This window comes from Mauremys reevesii, unplaced genomic scaffold (genome assembly GCF_016161935.1).
Source record: "Mauremys reevesii isolate NIE-2019 unplaced genomic scaffold, ASM1616193v1 Contig1, whole genome shotgun sequence".
NCBI classification, from domain to species: Eukaryota; Metazoa; Chordata; order Testudines; family Geoemydidae; genus Mauremys; species Mauremys reevesii.
In genome coordinates this window covers 1,060,572-1,077,029 of record NW_024100715.1, presented here as the reverse complement: position 1 = coordinate 1,077,029, position 16,458 = coordinate 1,060,572, and the positions used below count along the sequence as shown (strand labels likewise).

Sequence of the window (16,458 nt, the reverse complement as noted above, 5' to 3'; positions counted from 1 at the left end):
CACAACCCTAGCTCTCGCTACTTTTTCTGTACATAGTTCTTTCATTACTTAGTGTAGATAGTTCGTTCAGTTAGTTAGATAGTTTTAGGATAAGGATAAGGGGGTTTTTCCCCCCCTTTTCCTCTACCGGTGCGGGCTCATGCCCAAGGCACCGGGCTTTAAGCCCTGCGCATCTTGCCAGCGGCACATGCCGGTCGGGGATCCGCACGACTCCTGTCTCCGTTGCCTCGGGGAGAGTCACAGGACAGATAAGTGCCCTATTTGTTCGGCATTTAAGCCTCGGACGCGTAAGGAGCGGGACATTCGACTGAAGCAGCTCCTGATGGAGGCATCGCTCCAGCCCCCGGCACCGACCGCGCCGGCACCGAGGGCATCATCGGCGCGTAGCGCACCGGCGGCCCCGAGCCGCTCCGGCACCGAGGCTCCTCGACCTCAGCCAGCGGCACCGGTGACCCGGCACCGCTCCCTATCGCCATCCAGGAAGCGTAAGCCGGCGAAGGCAGCCGCAAACACCCACACTCAGGGTCAAGAAGCCCAGCCAATACCACCACCTACGGTACCGGCTGTGGCCGTGCACAGGACGTGCACCGTGCCGTTGCCTCCGGTGCCGTAAGGGCCGTTGAGTCCGGCACCGCCATGCTCCCCGGCGCCAACCACGGTTGAGCTGCAGCTGCCATCCACGCCTGAGACTTTCTCAACGGCGCGGGAGCTCATAGAGCTCACAGAGGCACCGAGCCTCCGGCCCCCGGCACCGCCGGTGCGGGCTGTTGTATCGGCGGGAAAGTCGGCAATGATTCGACCCCCTTCTCCGGACGGACGGCACAGACGGCGCTCCCGGTCCCGATCTCGTTCCCGGTCCCGACGAAGGTCACCGTCCCGCCGCTCAAGATCCCGGCACCGCTCACCATCGCGGTACCGGTCGCCGTCTCGACGCCGGTCGCAGTCCCGGTACCGTTCAACATCGCGGTACCGGTCGCACTCCCGGCGTCGCTCCAGGTCCCGATCGCCTTCACGTCGGCACCGATGGAGGTCCGCTTCCCGGTACCGATCCCGGCACCGTGACTCTCGCAGCCACTCCCGGCACCGCCGGTCCAGATCCCGGTCGAGTTCCCGGCACCGGTCGAGCTCCCGGCACCGCGGCGGACGTTGGTCTCGGTCACCATCCCGGTACCGTGATGACCGGCACTGATCCTCGGCACCGTCCGGGGACAGGCTGCCGCTTTCGACGGCGCAGTCCATCAGCGCCTCTGCATCCCCATGGCCATCTCGCCCCACGGTCGGTCGCTTCCGGGGCAGGCAGCAACGGGCACCTTCCGCCTGCTCCGCATGGTCAACCTCAGGGTGCACAGCAGTGGGGCTTCTGGGTCCCCTGGGCCCAATACGAGACTCGGGGGGTGCCTTTCCCTCCAAGGGCCCCTGCCTCCGAGCGCAGGGTACCAGAGACCACCATAAGTAGACTGCCCCCTTCGCCACCAGGTTCGGTTTCGATACTGCCTGACCCCCAGAGGCACCCTCAGCCCGAGCCAGCCGACCAACCGGTAGAAGATCCATCTACAGAGGCTGTAGTCCAGGGCTTATCCTCGTCGTCGTCACCTGACGAGGCGGTGGCCGGAGCATCTGCCACAGACCCTCCACCAATAGACTTGAGGGCCCACCAAGACCTGCTTCGCCGCGTGGCAAAGGCCATCGAGCTCCCCATGGCGGAGGTCCAGGAGGATGAGGACCCAGTAACGAACGTCATTGGAGCGGAGGCTCCAGTACGGGTGGCCTTACCGTTCATCCGTACGATCCAAAAGAACGCCACGACAATCTGGCAGTCACCGGCGTCCGTCCCTCCTACTGCCCGCGGGGTCGAGCGAAAGTACTCCGTCCCCCCCACGGGATATGAGTATCTGTATACTCACCCGGCCCCAGACTCGTTGGTCGTACAGTCGGTCAACGACAGGGAGAGGCATGGTCAGCCCGCCCCAGCGCCGAAGTCTAAGGAGGCGCGGCGGATGGATCTGTTGGGCCGCAAGGTCTACTCTGCTGGCGGTCTGCAACTTCGGATCGCCAATCAGATGGCTCTCCTCGCCAGGTACGCCTATGACATCATGGTGTCCCTGGCGAAGTTTACAAAACTGCTCCCAACAGCCTCCCGGCAGGAGTTCTCGGCGCTGATGGACGAAGGGAAAAAATCTTCCAGGTCCTCCATCCAGGCCGCTCTTGACTCCGCGGACTCGGGAGCAAGGACCCTGGCCTCAGGAGTGACTATGAGGCGCATCTCCTGGCTGCAGTCCTCCACCCTACCACCGGAGGTGCAGTACACACTACAGGACCTGCCTTTTGATACTCAGGGTCTGTTCTCGGAAAAAAACTGATTCCCGGATCCAGACCCTGAAGGACGGTCTCATAGCCATCCGCACTCTCGGGATGCATACACCGGCAACACAGCGCAGGTCCTTCAGGCAGCAACCTTCCCGGCCTTTCACTCAGCCACGGTACCGTCCCTACAACAGCAGGCGGCCTGGCCAAAATCGCCGTCGACCACCCGGCAACAGACGCAACCAGGCCCAGGCCCCTTCCAAGGCCCCTCCAGGGTACAAACAGGCCTTTTGATGGGACGCCCGAGGACGGTCCATCACTCTCCCTACCGGATCCTACCCTTTTGTTTTACAACTGCCTTTCCCATTTCTTTTCGGCGTGGTCCCAAATAACAATGGACAACTGGGTTCTTCAAACAGTCCAGTCGGGATACCGCCTTCAGTTTGTTTCACCCCCCCCTTCCCACCCACCCTCCCTGTCCCTCTTCAGGGACCCCTCTCACGAGCAACTCCTCTTACAAGAGGTCCAGACTCTGTTGAGCGTGGGTGCCATAGAGGCAGTGCCTCAAGACAGGCAGGGCAGGGGATTCTATTCCCGATATTTTCTCATCCCCAAAGCGAAAGGGGGGCTACGTCCTATCCTGGACCTTCGAGAGTTGAACAAGTATCTGCTCAAGCACAAGTTTCACATGGTCACCCTGGGGACCATCATTCCCTCTCTGGATCCGGGAGACTGGTTTGCCGCCCTCGACATGAAGGACGCGTACTTCCATGTCGCGATCTACCCTCCCCATCGACGCTACATACGCTTCGTGGTCAACAACGTACACTACCAGTTCGCAGTGTTACCATTCGGCCTATCCACCGCACCGAGGGTGTTTACCAAGTGCATGGCAGTGGTTGCCGCAGCCCTCCGCCGTCGTCAGATACACGTCTACCCGTATCTCGACGACTGGCTGGTTCACGCAACGTCTCGGTGGCTGGTAATGGACCAGATGTCAGAAATCCTGTCTCTTTTTCAACGGCTCGGTCTTCTCATCAATGCCGAGAAGTCCTCCTTAATTCCGTCGCAGCGGGTGGAGTTCATTGGAGTGGTCCTCGACTCCAAGTTGGCCAGGGCCTGCCTACTGCGATCTCGGCACCAGACACTGGTCTCCCTCATTCGAGACCTTGTCATCTTTCCTACCACGACGGTGCGATCCTGCCTCCGCCTCCTGGGCCACATGGCATCCTGTACGTATGTCACCGCGTACGCGCGGCTCCACCTTCGCCCGTTCCAGTCCTGGCTAGCGTCGGTGTACCGACCGCATCGAGACCCTGTCGACATGGTGGTCACAGTCACCAAGCCAACCCTCGAGTCCCTCAGCTGGTGGCTAGACCCAGACGTTGTGTGTGCGGGAGTCCCGTTTCACCCTCCTCGCCTGTCCGCCACTCTAACCACGGATGCCTCAGCGCTCGGCTGGGGGGCTCACCTGGGCGACCTTCACACCCAAGGTCTTTGGTCACCCCAAGAGCTCGCTCTGCACATCAACATCCGCGAGCTGCGAGCGATCCGTTTGGCGTGTCACACCTTCCGCACCCGCCTGCAAGGCCGCTGCGTGACAGTGTTCACGGACAACACGACAGCGATGTTCTACGTGAACAAGCAGGGCGGAGCCCGCTCCTCCCTCCTCTGCAAGGAAGCGCTGCTCCTGTGGGACTTCTGTGTGACCCACTCGATTCACCTGGAAGCGTCCTTTCTTCCGGGAGTGCAGAACACGCTGGCCGACCATCTCAGCAGGTCGTTCCTCTCCCACGAGTGGTCCCTCCGCCCAGATGTCGTGCATACAATCTTCCGGAGGTGGGGGTTTCCCCAAATAGACCTATTTGCCTCCAAAGAGAACTGGAAGTGCCACCTGTTTTGCTCGTTCCAAGGTCACTCACCAGGCTCCCTTTCGGACGCCTTCCTTTACTCCTGGAAGGATCACCTCCTCTACGCCTTCCCTCCGTTCCCGCTCGTGCACCGAGTGCTACAGAAGCTTCGGAGGGACAGAGCCCACGTCATACTCGTAGCTCCGGCCTGGCTGAGGCAGCACTGGTACACCCTGCTGCTCGAGCTCTCCGTTCGGGAACCCATCCCCCTTCCGTTGTGGCCGGACCTCATCACGCAGGACTTCGGCAGACTCCGCCATCCGAACCTGCAGTCCCTCCATCTTACAGCTTGGTACCTGCGTGGTTGACCCACGCGGAGAGGGACTGTTCGGCGGCAGTACAGCAAGTCCTGCTGGAGAGTAGAAAGCCTTCCACTCGCTCCACCTACCTTGAGAAATGGAAGCGATTCGCGCTCTGGTGTGACCAACGAGGCCTCAATCCCTTTATAGTCCCTGTCCCTACCATCCTGGACTACCTCTGGTACCTTAAGGAGCAAGGTCTTGCGGTCTCCTCCTTGAGAGTACACCTGGCAGCAGTGTCCGCTTTTCGTCCATCTATGGGAGGTCGGTCCATCTTCTCCAACCAGATGGTTTCCCACTTCCTTAAAGGCCTGGACCTCTTGTACCCGCCGGTGCGGCGTCCTGCCCCGACCTGGGATTTGAACCTCGTTCTGGCCAAGCTTATGGGACCGCCCTTCGAGCCTCTAGCCACGGGCTCTCTGCTCTACCTCTCCTGGAAGATGGCCTTCCTCGTCGCAATTACATCAGCGAGACGAGTCTCTGAGCTCCGTGCTGTAATGGTTAGTCCACCATACACCGTCTTCCACGGAGACAAGGTGCAGCTTCGACCACACCCAGCCTTCCTCCCTAAGGTGGTGTCGGCCTTCCACCTCAACCAGGAGATCTTCCTCCCGGTCTTCTTCCCGAAGCCGCACGCCTCCCCTCGGGAGCAACAGCTTCACACCCTGGACGTCCGCAGGGCCCTTGCCTTTTACATCGAGCGGACGAAGCCCTTCCGGCGTTCGACCCAGCTGTTTGTAGCAGTCGCCGACCGCATGAAGGGCGAGCCGGTCTCCTCCCAGCAGATTTCCTCCTGGGTAACGGCATGTATTCGGACATGTTACGAGCTTGCTCGCGTGCCGCCATGCCTCCTCACTGCTCACTCGACGAGAGCGCACGCCTCGTCGGCCGCCTTCCTGGCCCATGTTCCCATCCAGGACATCTGTAGAGCGGCCACCTGGTCTTCTGTCCACACCTTCGCCTCCCACTACGCGTTGGTGCAGCAATCAAGAGACGATGCAGCCTTCGGCTCCGCAGTCTTACACTCTGCCACGTCTCACTCCGACCCCACCGCCTAGGTAAGGCTTGGGAATCACCTAACTGGAATGCATAGGAGCAATCACTCGAAGAAGAAAAGACGGTTACTCACCGTAGTAACTGTTGTTCTTCGAGATGTGTTGCTCCTATCCATTCCAGACCCGCCCTCCTTCCCCACTGTCGGAGTAGCCGGCAAGAAGGAACTGAGGAGCGGACGGGCCGGCTGGGGTATATAACAGGCGCCATAGCGGCTCCACTCCAGGGGGCGCCCAGCCGGCCCGCCGGAGTTGCTAGGGTAAAAATGTTCCGAGATGCCGTGCACGCGCGGCGCGCACACCTGACTGGAATGGATAGGAGCAACACATCTCGAAGAACAACAGTTACTACAGGTGAGTAACCGTCTTTTCCAAAGCTCACTGAACTGACCTGGAGTCTTTCCAATGACGTCCTTGTGCTTTGTTTTAGGCACTAAGTGACCGGCCTCCTCTGGGGCAGGAGATTCCCAGAGCAGCTGAACTGATTCCAACAGAGATAACCACAGCTGGCCAGAGTGCAGCTGGCTAAAAAACTGTGGGGTGGGGGAATTTGCAAAAATAATTGAAATTTCAAAGTTGTTTCCATTTCTCTGTTTTCAAAATGGAACTTTTTTATTTCTTTAAAAAATATGTTGAAGTCAGTTTTGAAACGTCAAATTTTTCTCTCCCTTTTCTCAAAATGGAACAAAATAATGTTCATTGTTAATATATAGATATTCAGGCCTGTCTGCAAAGGCCTATAGTTTAAGAATGTAGGTGTATTTTTATTACTTAGCTAGTTATAGAGGTATAAAAGAAAGAATTAAAACCACTGTCTGTATGTGTAATGGCCTTTTTTTAGTGTGACAGCCTAAGGCCTGGTTCTTAGGCTAAGGCCTTCAGCTAAGCAGCAAAGGCAGCCATAAGCTGGGAAGTGTCTGGTCACATCCTCACATTCCAAACTAGTCACATTGAAATAAGGTGCTACTGGGCTATTAGGAATACAATCCTGCCCTGATATTCCTGTCAACTCCAGAGAAAGAGAAGAGCCTAGAGGATGTAAAAGGAAACTTAGTTTGATGGCATCCTGTCTGGCAAGAACTCACTTATCAATAGCTAGGATGTGAAATTTTTATTTCTGTATTGTTTTATTACTGTAGTTTTTACTTTCCTATTGTTTGTCTACATAACCTCTGTCTGGTTCTGTGACTGTTTCTGTCTGCTGTATAATTAATTTTGTTGGGTGTAAACCAATTAAGGTGGTGGGATATAATTGGTTAGATAATTATGTTACAATATGTTAGGATTGGTTAGTTCAATTTCAGTAAAATGATTGGTTAAGGAATAGCTAAGCACAACTCAGTTTTTACTATATAGGCTGCAGTCAATCAGGAAGGGGGGGAATGGGAACAGGGACTGTGGATGGGAAAATTGGGATAATGTTTTGCTAAGGGGGGATGGGAACAGGGACAGGGACACAGGCAAGGCTCTGTGGTGTCAGAGTTGGGCAGGGGGACACTAAGGAAGGAAACTAGAATCGTGCTTGCTGGAAGTTCACCCCAATAAACATCAAATTGTTTGCACCTTTGGACTTCGGGTATTGTTTCTCTCTGTTCATGTGAGAAGGGCCAGGGAAGTGAGAGGGTGAAGGAATAAGCCCCCTAACATTCATTCCCCCCCCCCCGTTTTTCTTTTTAGTACTTTCTCTCTGTACCTCTTCAAAAGATCTCCCAGTTTTGAAAAAGTGGCAAAAAGAAAAAGGAAAAACTGAGGGGAAAAAAAACCTGGAAGTTATTCATTTTAGCGCACGCAGTAGAAAAAAGGAATAAAAAGAGAAAGGAGATAAAAAACAAACACGAAAGTTTTTAAAATGTTCAGCTTTTTTAAAGCAAAATGAAAATTTCAGTTTGAAATGACACAAAAATGTTTAATTTTGAAATTTCCTGTCAAAAAATTGAAAATAATCTGTTGCAAGTGACTTTTTCCCCATGGAAAAAAAGTTGTTTTCTACTAATCCCTTTTATGTGTGGAAGCTTTTTTTGGTTGAAAATGTTCAACCAGCTTTAGTTGAAAGACTAAGGGAGAAACTACTGTTAAGTAAACAAATTACACTCTAATTATCAGTGAAAATATTTGGATTACGAAAACTCTCTTTAATGCTGCATTTTCCTGCTTACTCTCAATTAAAGCAGAACAGTTTTTCTTTACAATAAGAAGAAAGAAGTGATCATCTTTCACGGGTGAGAATGTGTTACTCACTATTCCTCTGATGACACTCAGACTAAGCCGTGGATTGATAATGTCCCTGTGCACATCTGCATCTCAGTAATAACGGCACCTACCAGCAGTTTCTGGCTTTTATCTTCCCCACTCAGTTTAAATGTCAGAATCTCCTCTCTCTCTTTCTTCAAAATCTCCAAACGGCTCCGAATTTGTTTCTAACAAAAGAAAAACTGGTTTAGTTTTGGTTGTTTTTGGAGGATTCCCCCCCCCCCATTTATTTACATTTGCAAGAATATCAAATACATAATAAAATGGTGGGTGCTCTAACCACGACTGTACAGTCAGTCTCACGCTTGTGGTCTCTCTCTCTCTCTCTGGCCCAGATGACTCTTTATCCCCAGTGCAATAGCTTCTACAGCGGGGAGGGAGGGAGCCCCACACCACAATACCCATGGGTAGGGCACTCCCCTGAGAGATGGCAGATCCCTGTTTGAATCTCTTCTCCTCATCAGGTGGAGGAGGGACTTGAACCAATGTTTCCTACTTCCCAGGTGGGCACCCTAACCCCTGGGCTAAGAGTCAGGAAGGAGGCTGCCTCTGTGTGTACCAGCTTGTGGGGCCTGGTCTGGCAGGTGTGTTCAGAGGCCACCTACCAGGTTGGGCCTCACCCTCTACCTAGGCAGCCGAACGCCTGTCTTCCTCCAGACTGTGAATCGCTCTAGGGCTTAGGTGGGAAATCGGCGTCTGGATGCCTAGCGGGAGGCAGCACTGCAGGGTGCGTGTCTAGAAATATAGGGATGGTGTAAAAGCTGGAACGAGCCAGAAAGGCCCAGACCAACATCTTAGTCAATAAAATTGTTGCAAAAACCATCAGGTGCTTTTACAGACAGTTAAGAACAATATTTTAGTGATGAGAACAGACTCATAACACATTGTGCTCCTGGGGGAATTCAGTGCCGCTGCGCAATGCAGGATTTTGCAGAAATTAATGTTGGGCACCGAAAATTTCCTTTTTCCCCACAGAAATGGGCTGCAGAGACATTGGCCACCACTAGGGGCTGCTGGACTTGGCAGAGCCCAGATCTCAAACAGAGACAATCCCAGGGGGAGGGAACGGGAGTGTTCCCAGCAGCTGCTGCGGTTGCCAGCCCACCCTGAGAGCAGGAAGGGGGCAGCAGCGAGCAGGAAACTCCGGGACCCAGCATCAGGCTGTTTCTCCTTCTGGATCCCTGGGCTCTGGGGGAGACGGGCTGTGAGTGTGTGGCCCCCCGGCTGGGCTCTGGCAGGGAGGAGGCAGTGAAGCAGGAACTGGGCTGTTGTCGGGGTTTCTTTAACTCTCTACCCCGGGGGGAAATTGTGTGTGTGTCTGTATTGTTACAGACAGACTTGCTGACAGGTGTTTTGAAATAAATTAAAAAAAATAAATGGAAACTGGTGTGATTGTATTGTGTTATTTTGACAAATAAAATTTGCAGAATTTTAAAATATTGTGTGCAGAATTCCCCCCGCAGTAACATTGTCATTAAGATATGGTTTTGAGCCAAAATGAGTTAAACACCAAAAAAACCCCAAAAGACCTTGTGGACAATATTTTACCACTGAGAACCCATTACTAGCACAGTTATTAACCCGTTCCAGCCCAGAACCAGTTTTTGAATGTTAATAGGAACCAGGAATACACAGTTCTGAAGTGGCAAAGGGACAACATTTATACAAATAGCACATTCCCTTGAGGACAGTAGTTTAGGAATAAGAACTGATTAGCAGCATGTTTTTGTTAACCCATTCCAGCCCAGAGCCACTTTTTAACACCAATAGGAACATAAGAACATAAGAAAGGCCGTACCGCGTCAGACCAAAGGTCCATCTAGCCCAGTATCTGTCTACCGACAGTGGCCAATGCCAGGTGCCCCTGAGGGAGTGAACCTAACAGGCAATGATCAAGTGATCTCTCTCCTGCCATCCATCTCCACCCTCTGACGAACAGAGGCTAGGGACACCATTCCTTACCCATCCTGGCTAATAGCCATTTATGGACTTAGCCACCATGAATTTATCCAGCCCCCTTTTAAACATTGTTATAGTCCTAGCCTTCACAACCTCCTCAGGTAAGGAGTTCCACAAGTTGACTGTGCGCTGCGTGAAGAAGAACTTCCTTTTATTTGTTTTAAACCTGCTGCCTATTAATATCATTTGGTGACCCCTAGTTCTTGTATTATGGGAATAAGTAAATAACTTTTCCTTATCCACTTTCTCAACATCACTCATGATTTTATATACCTCTATCATGTCCCCCCTTAGTCTTCTCTTTTCCAAACTGAAGAGTCCTAGCCTCTTTAATCTTTCCTCATATGGGACCCTCTCTAAACCCCTAATCATTTTAGTTGCCCTTTTCTGAACCTTTTCTAGTGCTAGAATAGGGACCTGGAACAATCGGTTCTGAAGTTGCACAGGTGTAGGAAATTATTACATATTGTACATAGAGATGAGAATACATAATGCTAATGAGAGACCCAGGTAATTTATCTTTGATGGGGCATTCCGGGTAACAATTAGCTTTATTACTAAAGCTGCACAGAACACGCGGTTCTGAAGAGACACAGGAATGGCATTTTGATAAATAAAATTGTTGCCAAAAAGAGCAGATACTGTGGCAGACATTTAAGAACAACATTTTAGTCATAAGGACAGACTAATAGAACATCACCATTTACCTGATCTGGCCCAGAACCTCTTTTTTATCCCCCAAAAGGACCCAGAAAACACAGTTCTGAAGTGGCTCATGGGACCAAAACTATACGCATAATACAACTCACTGAGAATAACGCCATCGCACAGAAAGAACTGTTCTTTCTGTAGATACAGACTAACACGGCTGCTACGCTGAACACTATCCCGCAGAAAACCTTTTGTGAACCCACCTTCAAGTGCCAGTTACAGGCAAAAAATAACTATTTTTTCTGAGGTGGCACAAGGGACCAACATGATTCCCATACAGTGGGGTGCCATCTATAAACACGAGCCTGCATTGCATGCCCGACCGCCTGTGCACTGTCTGACTCGGGGCCTGCAGGCTGGATCCGACACGCGGGATGATTCCTCCAGCCCCGACGTACAACACTATTTTGTTCTTCTCACAGCAGGACCTCACACACAGCGCATGCGAGATCATGTTTACACCGCATGGAGGACGCCATTTTGAACTGCCTAAGGCATGTGAGTTGTTGCCTGGCTTGCTAAACCTGTCACGGCCTGCGACTGTACACGTCATACAACTAACTGAGAACAACACTACAGGAAACCTTCGCTGAAGCCACTTTAGGGGCCCCTTCCAAGCTCCATCTGGCTTTATAAAGAAAACTGCCCAGAACGCTCGGTGCCGAAGAGACACAAGGAACAGAAATATGCCAGAAACATCTTAATAAATGAAATTGTTGAAAAAAACCCAACAGTGGATACTGTCAGAGCCGGCTCTAGGGTTTTTGCAGCCCCAAGCAAAAAAAAAATTTTGGCTGCCCCCTACCCCAGCCCTGGGCTCCCCTTCTCCCCCCGCACCTCCCTGCTGCCCCAGGCCTGGGCTCTCCCCACCCCCTGCTGCCCCAGCTCTGGGCTCTCCCTTTCCCCCCCACCAGGGCCCACCCCCCCCGCACCCCGCTGCCACCCCAGCCCTGGGCTCTCCTTTCCCCACCAGTGCCCTCCCCACTCACACCCCGCTGCCACCCCAGCCCTGGGCACTCCCCCCAACCTGCACCCTCCTGCCGCCTCAGCCCTGGGTCACTGGTAACTCGCTCCCAGGGCGGGTCATTCAGCAGGAATTTTGGATGTGCCCAGAACACAGACAGGATTGGTTCCCACATGGTTACAGAGCTGCAGCAAAGGGGAACAATTTTCAGCTGGTGGGATTGGAGAAGATCTGATGCATATTATAAGACTCTCCTCCATAAATGAGGAAAAATTGAGGTGTCTATTATTCTTTTGTTCCACTCTTTGTTTCTATGGGGAATTTGCCAATCCAATCTCACTGTCCTTCTTTTAAGCAAGTAAAACTTTAAAAAAAAAAAAAGAAGAAGAAAAAAAGGCAATAGCTGTTGAAAATAGCAATTCCAGTCCTGATAACCACCAGGAAGCATTTCTTGCTCAATTTTATCCTACTTTTCCTACAGCAAGTTACAGTGGATCAGTGTATTTGATTTGGGAGAAATGAAGTAACAGCTGCCCGAATTCAGCTTGAGCCCTCCTGAATTGTGAGGTGTTCAAATCTGGAAGGCAGGTGCTAGATTCCCTTTCTGAATATTAGCTAAATCTGGAAAGGAAAAGTCAATTTCTGGTTTCATGGCTCAGCAGTGGAAATCCTCCTACGTGCCTGGTGCTGTATCTAGAGCTGCCCAGGTCCAGTCAAGCCTCCCCTCCCTCACTTTTCATTTTAAATTCTAGTGAGATCCACGTACCTCCCTTGCCAGGCTTCAGCTAGAGAGGGGCCCTGTCCATTTAGTCCCCCCAATTCCTTCTTTGGGGGCTGCCAGGTGAGATCACACCAGTATCCCTCAGCCAGTCTGGGGAAGTCTTCTGAAGGGGATCTCTGCTTGGGCACACTTGTTCCCCATTCACAGGGCCACCCTTCTAGCAGCCGGCTCTCCATTCACAGCAAGCTGCAGCATGAGGTCTCAGCTACCGCACTCCCTCCCCCTCCCTTTCCTGCTGATAGTGGCCAAGGGAATGCTGGGAAATGTAGTTCTTTCCCTGCTCCAGGGCAGGGTCTCTAGGCAGGGAGCTAACCACGGAACTACAGTTCCCAGGGTCCCAGTTCTCAGCTCCCATGCTGGATCCGGACTGCTCCCTGGCTCCGCTTCTGCAGGGTTGTGAGAGAGGATGAAGTGAGTGTTATGGGGCACTATGGCCGGCCTCCAAGCAAAAAAAAAAAAGGATGGCCTGAATGCCGCCCCTGCAAATGTGCCGCCCCAAGCGCCTGCTTGCTTTGCTGGTGCCTAAAGCCAGCCCTGGATACTGTTACAGACACTTCAGAATAATATTTTATGCATGAGAACTGGCTAATTACATGCCGTGATTACCCCTTTCTTACTGAGAGCCATTATCTGAACACAAAAAAGGACCTGGAACACACAGTTCCAAAACCGCTTGGGGACCAAAGTGATACACACAATACGGGAGGTGAGATCAATACAAATGGATCCACAGAGGAAGACATCTTCTCCTAATGGGGGGAGCCTCTGGTAAGGAAGAGATATTTCCAGAGACTGACCGATAGAGATGGGTTTTTTTGTCACTGATACAGATATGAAGTTCTTGATGGAAACGTGGACAAAGTGATTGTTCCTTATTTGGGACAAGATGAAACAAACACCTGACCCATGTGTGCCCTATAGGAATATGAGAAAATATCCCTCGATATCTCATGGTCATATAACAGTCAAAAGTTGTGGAGCAGAAACATTTAGGCCTATCTAAAAATTACCCGTGAAAAATAACAGATTCTAATGTCTCAGCTGCACGTATGAGAGCGACTCTTCTCAAAACTACACAAGAAATAAAAAATAATGTATGAAAAACAGAAAAGCAGAATCAGTCCCAATGCTCAATGATGTCTAAGACCTTCACTGTCCCCTGGAAGGGTTTGTGTGTCAGTGCTGCTGAGTCCCTGAAATCTCTGCAAGTTGGGACTTTCCAGATGTTACTGGTATTTTTTCAGCGGTGACAATATTGAAGCCAACTACACTTGTTCATATGCCACATTTCAGCCAGGAGACTTTTCCTGTCCCCCTTCATGGGCCTTTTTCAGGAAGATCCAGCAGTTCCCGTGACTGTGCTGACTCATGACAAGTGCACAACACATGCACACAAGATGTTTTTTTCATTCCTAGTGGAATCTGTGTCCCAGGTCGGCAGCACTTCCACTGTAACAGCACTGGGCTGTAGGTTGTACATTTCCGCCCCTGGGCAATTCAGAGCTGACTTTTCTGGGTCCTTATTGGTGTTAAATATGGTTTGGGGCCAGAACAGATTAATAACAGTGTGTTAGAACTGTGTTCTCATTGGTAAAATATTGTTCGTAAGGGGGTCTAACCGTATCCACCATTTTTTTGCCTTAATTTTTTTTTATTAAAAAGCAGTTCCTGGCCATTCCAGCTTTTACACCGTCCCATGATTTCTTACCTTGTAATCCTCAGCAGCCTCCTCTATGAGAACTACAGGGTGTCCTTTGTGATCTCGGGACAGGTGGCAAACCACACAAATGGGTGTTTGATCCTTTTGGCAGAAGACGTCTAAAGCCCTCTGGTGTTTTTCACACACTGTCCCAACTTCTGGTTCTTTTGCTGGCTCCAGGGTCAGTTTTCTGGAAGCTTCTACAATATTCCTCAGCTGTCTGTTTGGTTTGAAGTTTCTCCAGGAGAAGGTTTCTCTGCACTCAGGACAGCGGAAGTCTGTACTCAATCCCTCCCAGCACTGAGTGATGCAGCCCTGGCAGAAATGGTGCCCACAATCTAGAGACACTGGATCTTTAAAATAATCTCGACACACTGAACAAGTCAGTTCACCTAGGAGCTGTTGTGCTGGATTCGCAGCAGCCATGGCCGCTTGCCTGCTTCTGCAGAGGAGAGAAGAATTTAGTTTCATTTCCCTGTTCTCGGAAATGGTCTGACTGTGAACGTTGCACAGGAAACAGGCCTTTCCTACGTGTATGTTGCCTCATGTTCCCTACACCCGGCGCCCCCTCGCCCAGAGACCTCCCCACAGGTTCCTACGCCCAGTGCCCCCTCGCCCAGAGACCTCCCCCCACAGATCCCTACGCCCGGCGCCCTCCCTGGCTGCATGGAGGTGGGAGATCCCTGCAGCCTCCCCCTCCCCCCCCCCGGGACAGGGACTCGGCAGTGAGGCTGAACCTGACCCTGACCCAGCACAAGGGCCAGGCCTGCCCCACAAACACCCTGGGGCCCTGCCCCTCTTGTGCCAGGCACCCCAGGCGTGGGCAGGGGCTCAGCCTGGCAGCAGGATCCGAGTGCAGAGGGACTTAGTGTGGGGGCTCCAGGTGGGGGTAAGAGGGTTCTGTGGGGGGCAGTCTGGGGGCAGGCAGCTCAGTGGGGATCTGGATGCACAGGGAGGTTGCAGGTGCAGGGGCAATGGGAGTCTGCAGGGGGGGCCAAGTGAAAGTGGTTGGAGCTGGGGGGGGTGTCTGGGTGCAGGGGAAGTGGGGTTCATTTGGGTGGGGTCCAGATGCAGGTGGTTGGGGCTCAGTGGGGGGGGGTTTCTGGGGGGCTCATCAGGGTGGTACAGATGCAGGGGAGGTGGGGGCTGTGACATTATGAGTGTGATATAAGATCTCATTGAAAGGTGACAGGGCCAGAAAGAGTTAATTACCTCCCAGACTGACCTGACCCAGGGGTGAACCTTGAGGACTGGTTAGGAAGATCTGTCAATGAACAGAGCTTAGAAATGCAGCCGCATTGCTAGGGGTAGAAGGGGAGGTGTTTGCTCAGGTCTTGGGATGTCAGCAAACAAGTCTGGTCTATCGCTAGAGCTTCAATTCAAAGATCAAAACAGGAATATTAACAGTTATGATGACACTTGAGTGAAATAGTATTATTGTCTATGTGTCTCTCTGAAAGTTGTGCTAACCTGTATCTGACTGTTTAATGGATAAATTACCCTGTGCTAATGGCCAGGATGTTTGAGAGAAGGAGTTAAGCCTGTTGTCTTCTCAGGCCGAAGGGCTGCTGGAAATGTATAAAAACCCTGGGGCACGATCCTGCTTCATCTCAGATCTGCTTTGGGTTTCAAGAGGGGGAAACCTTAAGCCACAAGGATCGAGATCCCCAGTCATTGACTGGAGCCACCCTGAATATGGACATTGCACTATAACCTATGGACTGTTTTGTGATGGTGCTGCCCGTGGGAGCCAGCTGAGGTCACTCAATCAGGGTGAACTGCAAACCAAACGGGGCAGACAAACCCCAAACGCTGGTGGTTATTCCAATACTTAGATTTACCAACCAGCACCAAACAGCTTCTACAGTACCTTACTGGTCACTTAGAAGTCCAAAGCCCGCAGTTCCCTTAAAGTGCCCAGCCTCAGGCCTCCGTCCAGACACACCTGTCAGATATGATGATGATTCCTGAGAATCTTACTTCATCATATAAAAGAAAAGGTTCTTCCAACCCCAAAGGATCAGCCACATACCCAGGTCCAATTATAACTTAGATCTTACCCAAAATACACGCTACAGCCAATTCTTATTAACTAAGCTAAAATTTATTAAAAAAGAAAAGAGAGAGAGTGTTGGTTAAAAGATTAATCTACAGACAGACTTGAATTCAATTCTTGAGGTTCAGATACACAGCAGAGGTGAGCCTGTAGTTGCCAAAAGTCCTCTTAGAAATAGTCCATAGGTTATAGTCCAATTTCCATATTCAGGGTGGCTCCAGTCAATGACTGGGGATCTCAATCCTTATGGCTTAAGGTTTCCCCCTCTTGAAACCCAAAGCAGATCTGAGATGAAGCAGGATCCTGCCCCAGGGTTTTTATACATTTCCAGCAGCCTTTCGGCCTGAGAAAACAATAGGCTCAACTCCTTCTCCCAAACATCCTGGCAATTAGCACAGAGTAATTTATCCATTAAACAGTTCAGATACAGGTTAGCACAACCTTCAAAGAGACACATAGACAATAATACTATT

At 51.6% G+C, this 16,458-nt stretch overlaps 1 protein-coding gene across 1 annotated transcript in view; it reads right to left on the bottom strand.

Moving 5' to 3' along the window:
* The window catches only part of LOC120392479 (E3 ubiquitin-protein ligase TRIM7-like), a 43,885-nt gene extending 28,584 nt beyond the window's left edge, over positions 1–15,301 (bottom strand). The window contains exons 1-3 of the mRNA XM_039517260.1: positions 15,155–15,301; positions 13,939–14,371; positions 7,887–7,982 (exon numbers count right to left, since the gene is read on the bottom strand). Of these exons, the coding sequence (XP_039373194.1) occupies positions 7,887–7,982; positions 13,939–14,355 (513 nt within the window). The 5' untranslated portion in view covers positions 14,356–14,371; positions 15,155–15,301. The remainder of the gene's footprint in view (positions 1–7,886; positions 7,983–13,938; positions 14,372–15,154) is intronic.
* Between the last annotated feature and the right edge of the window lie 1,157 nt (positions 15,302–16,458).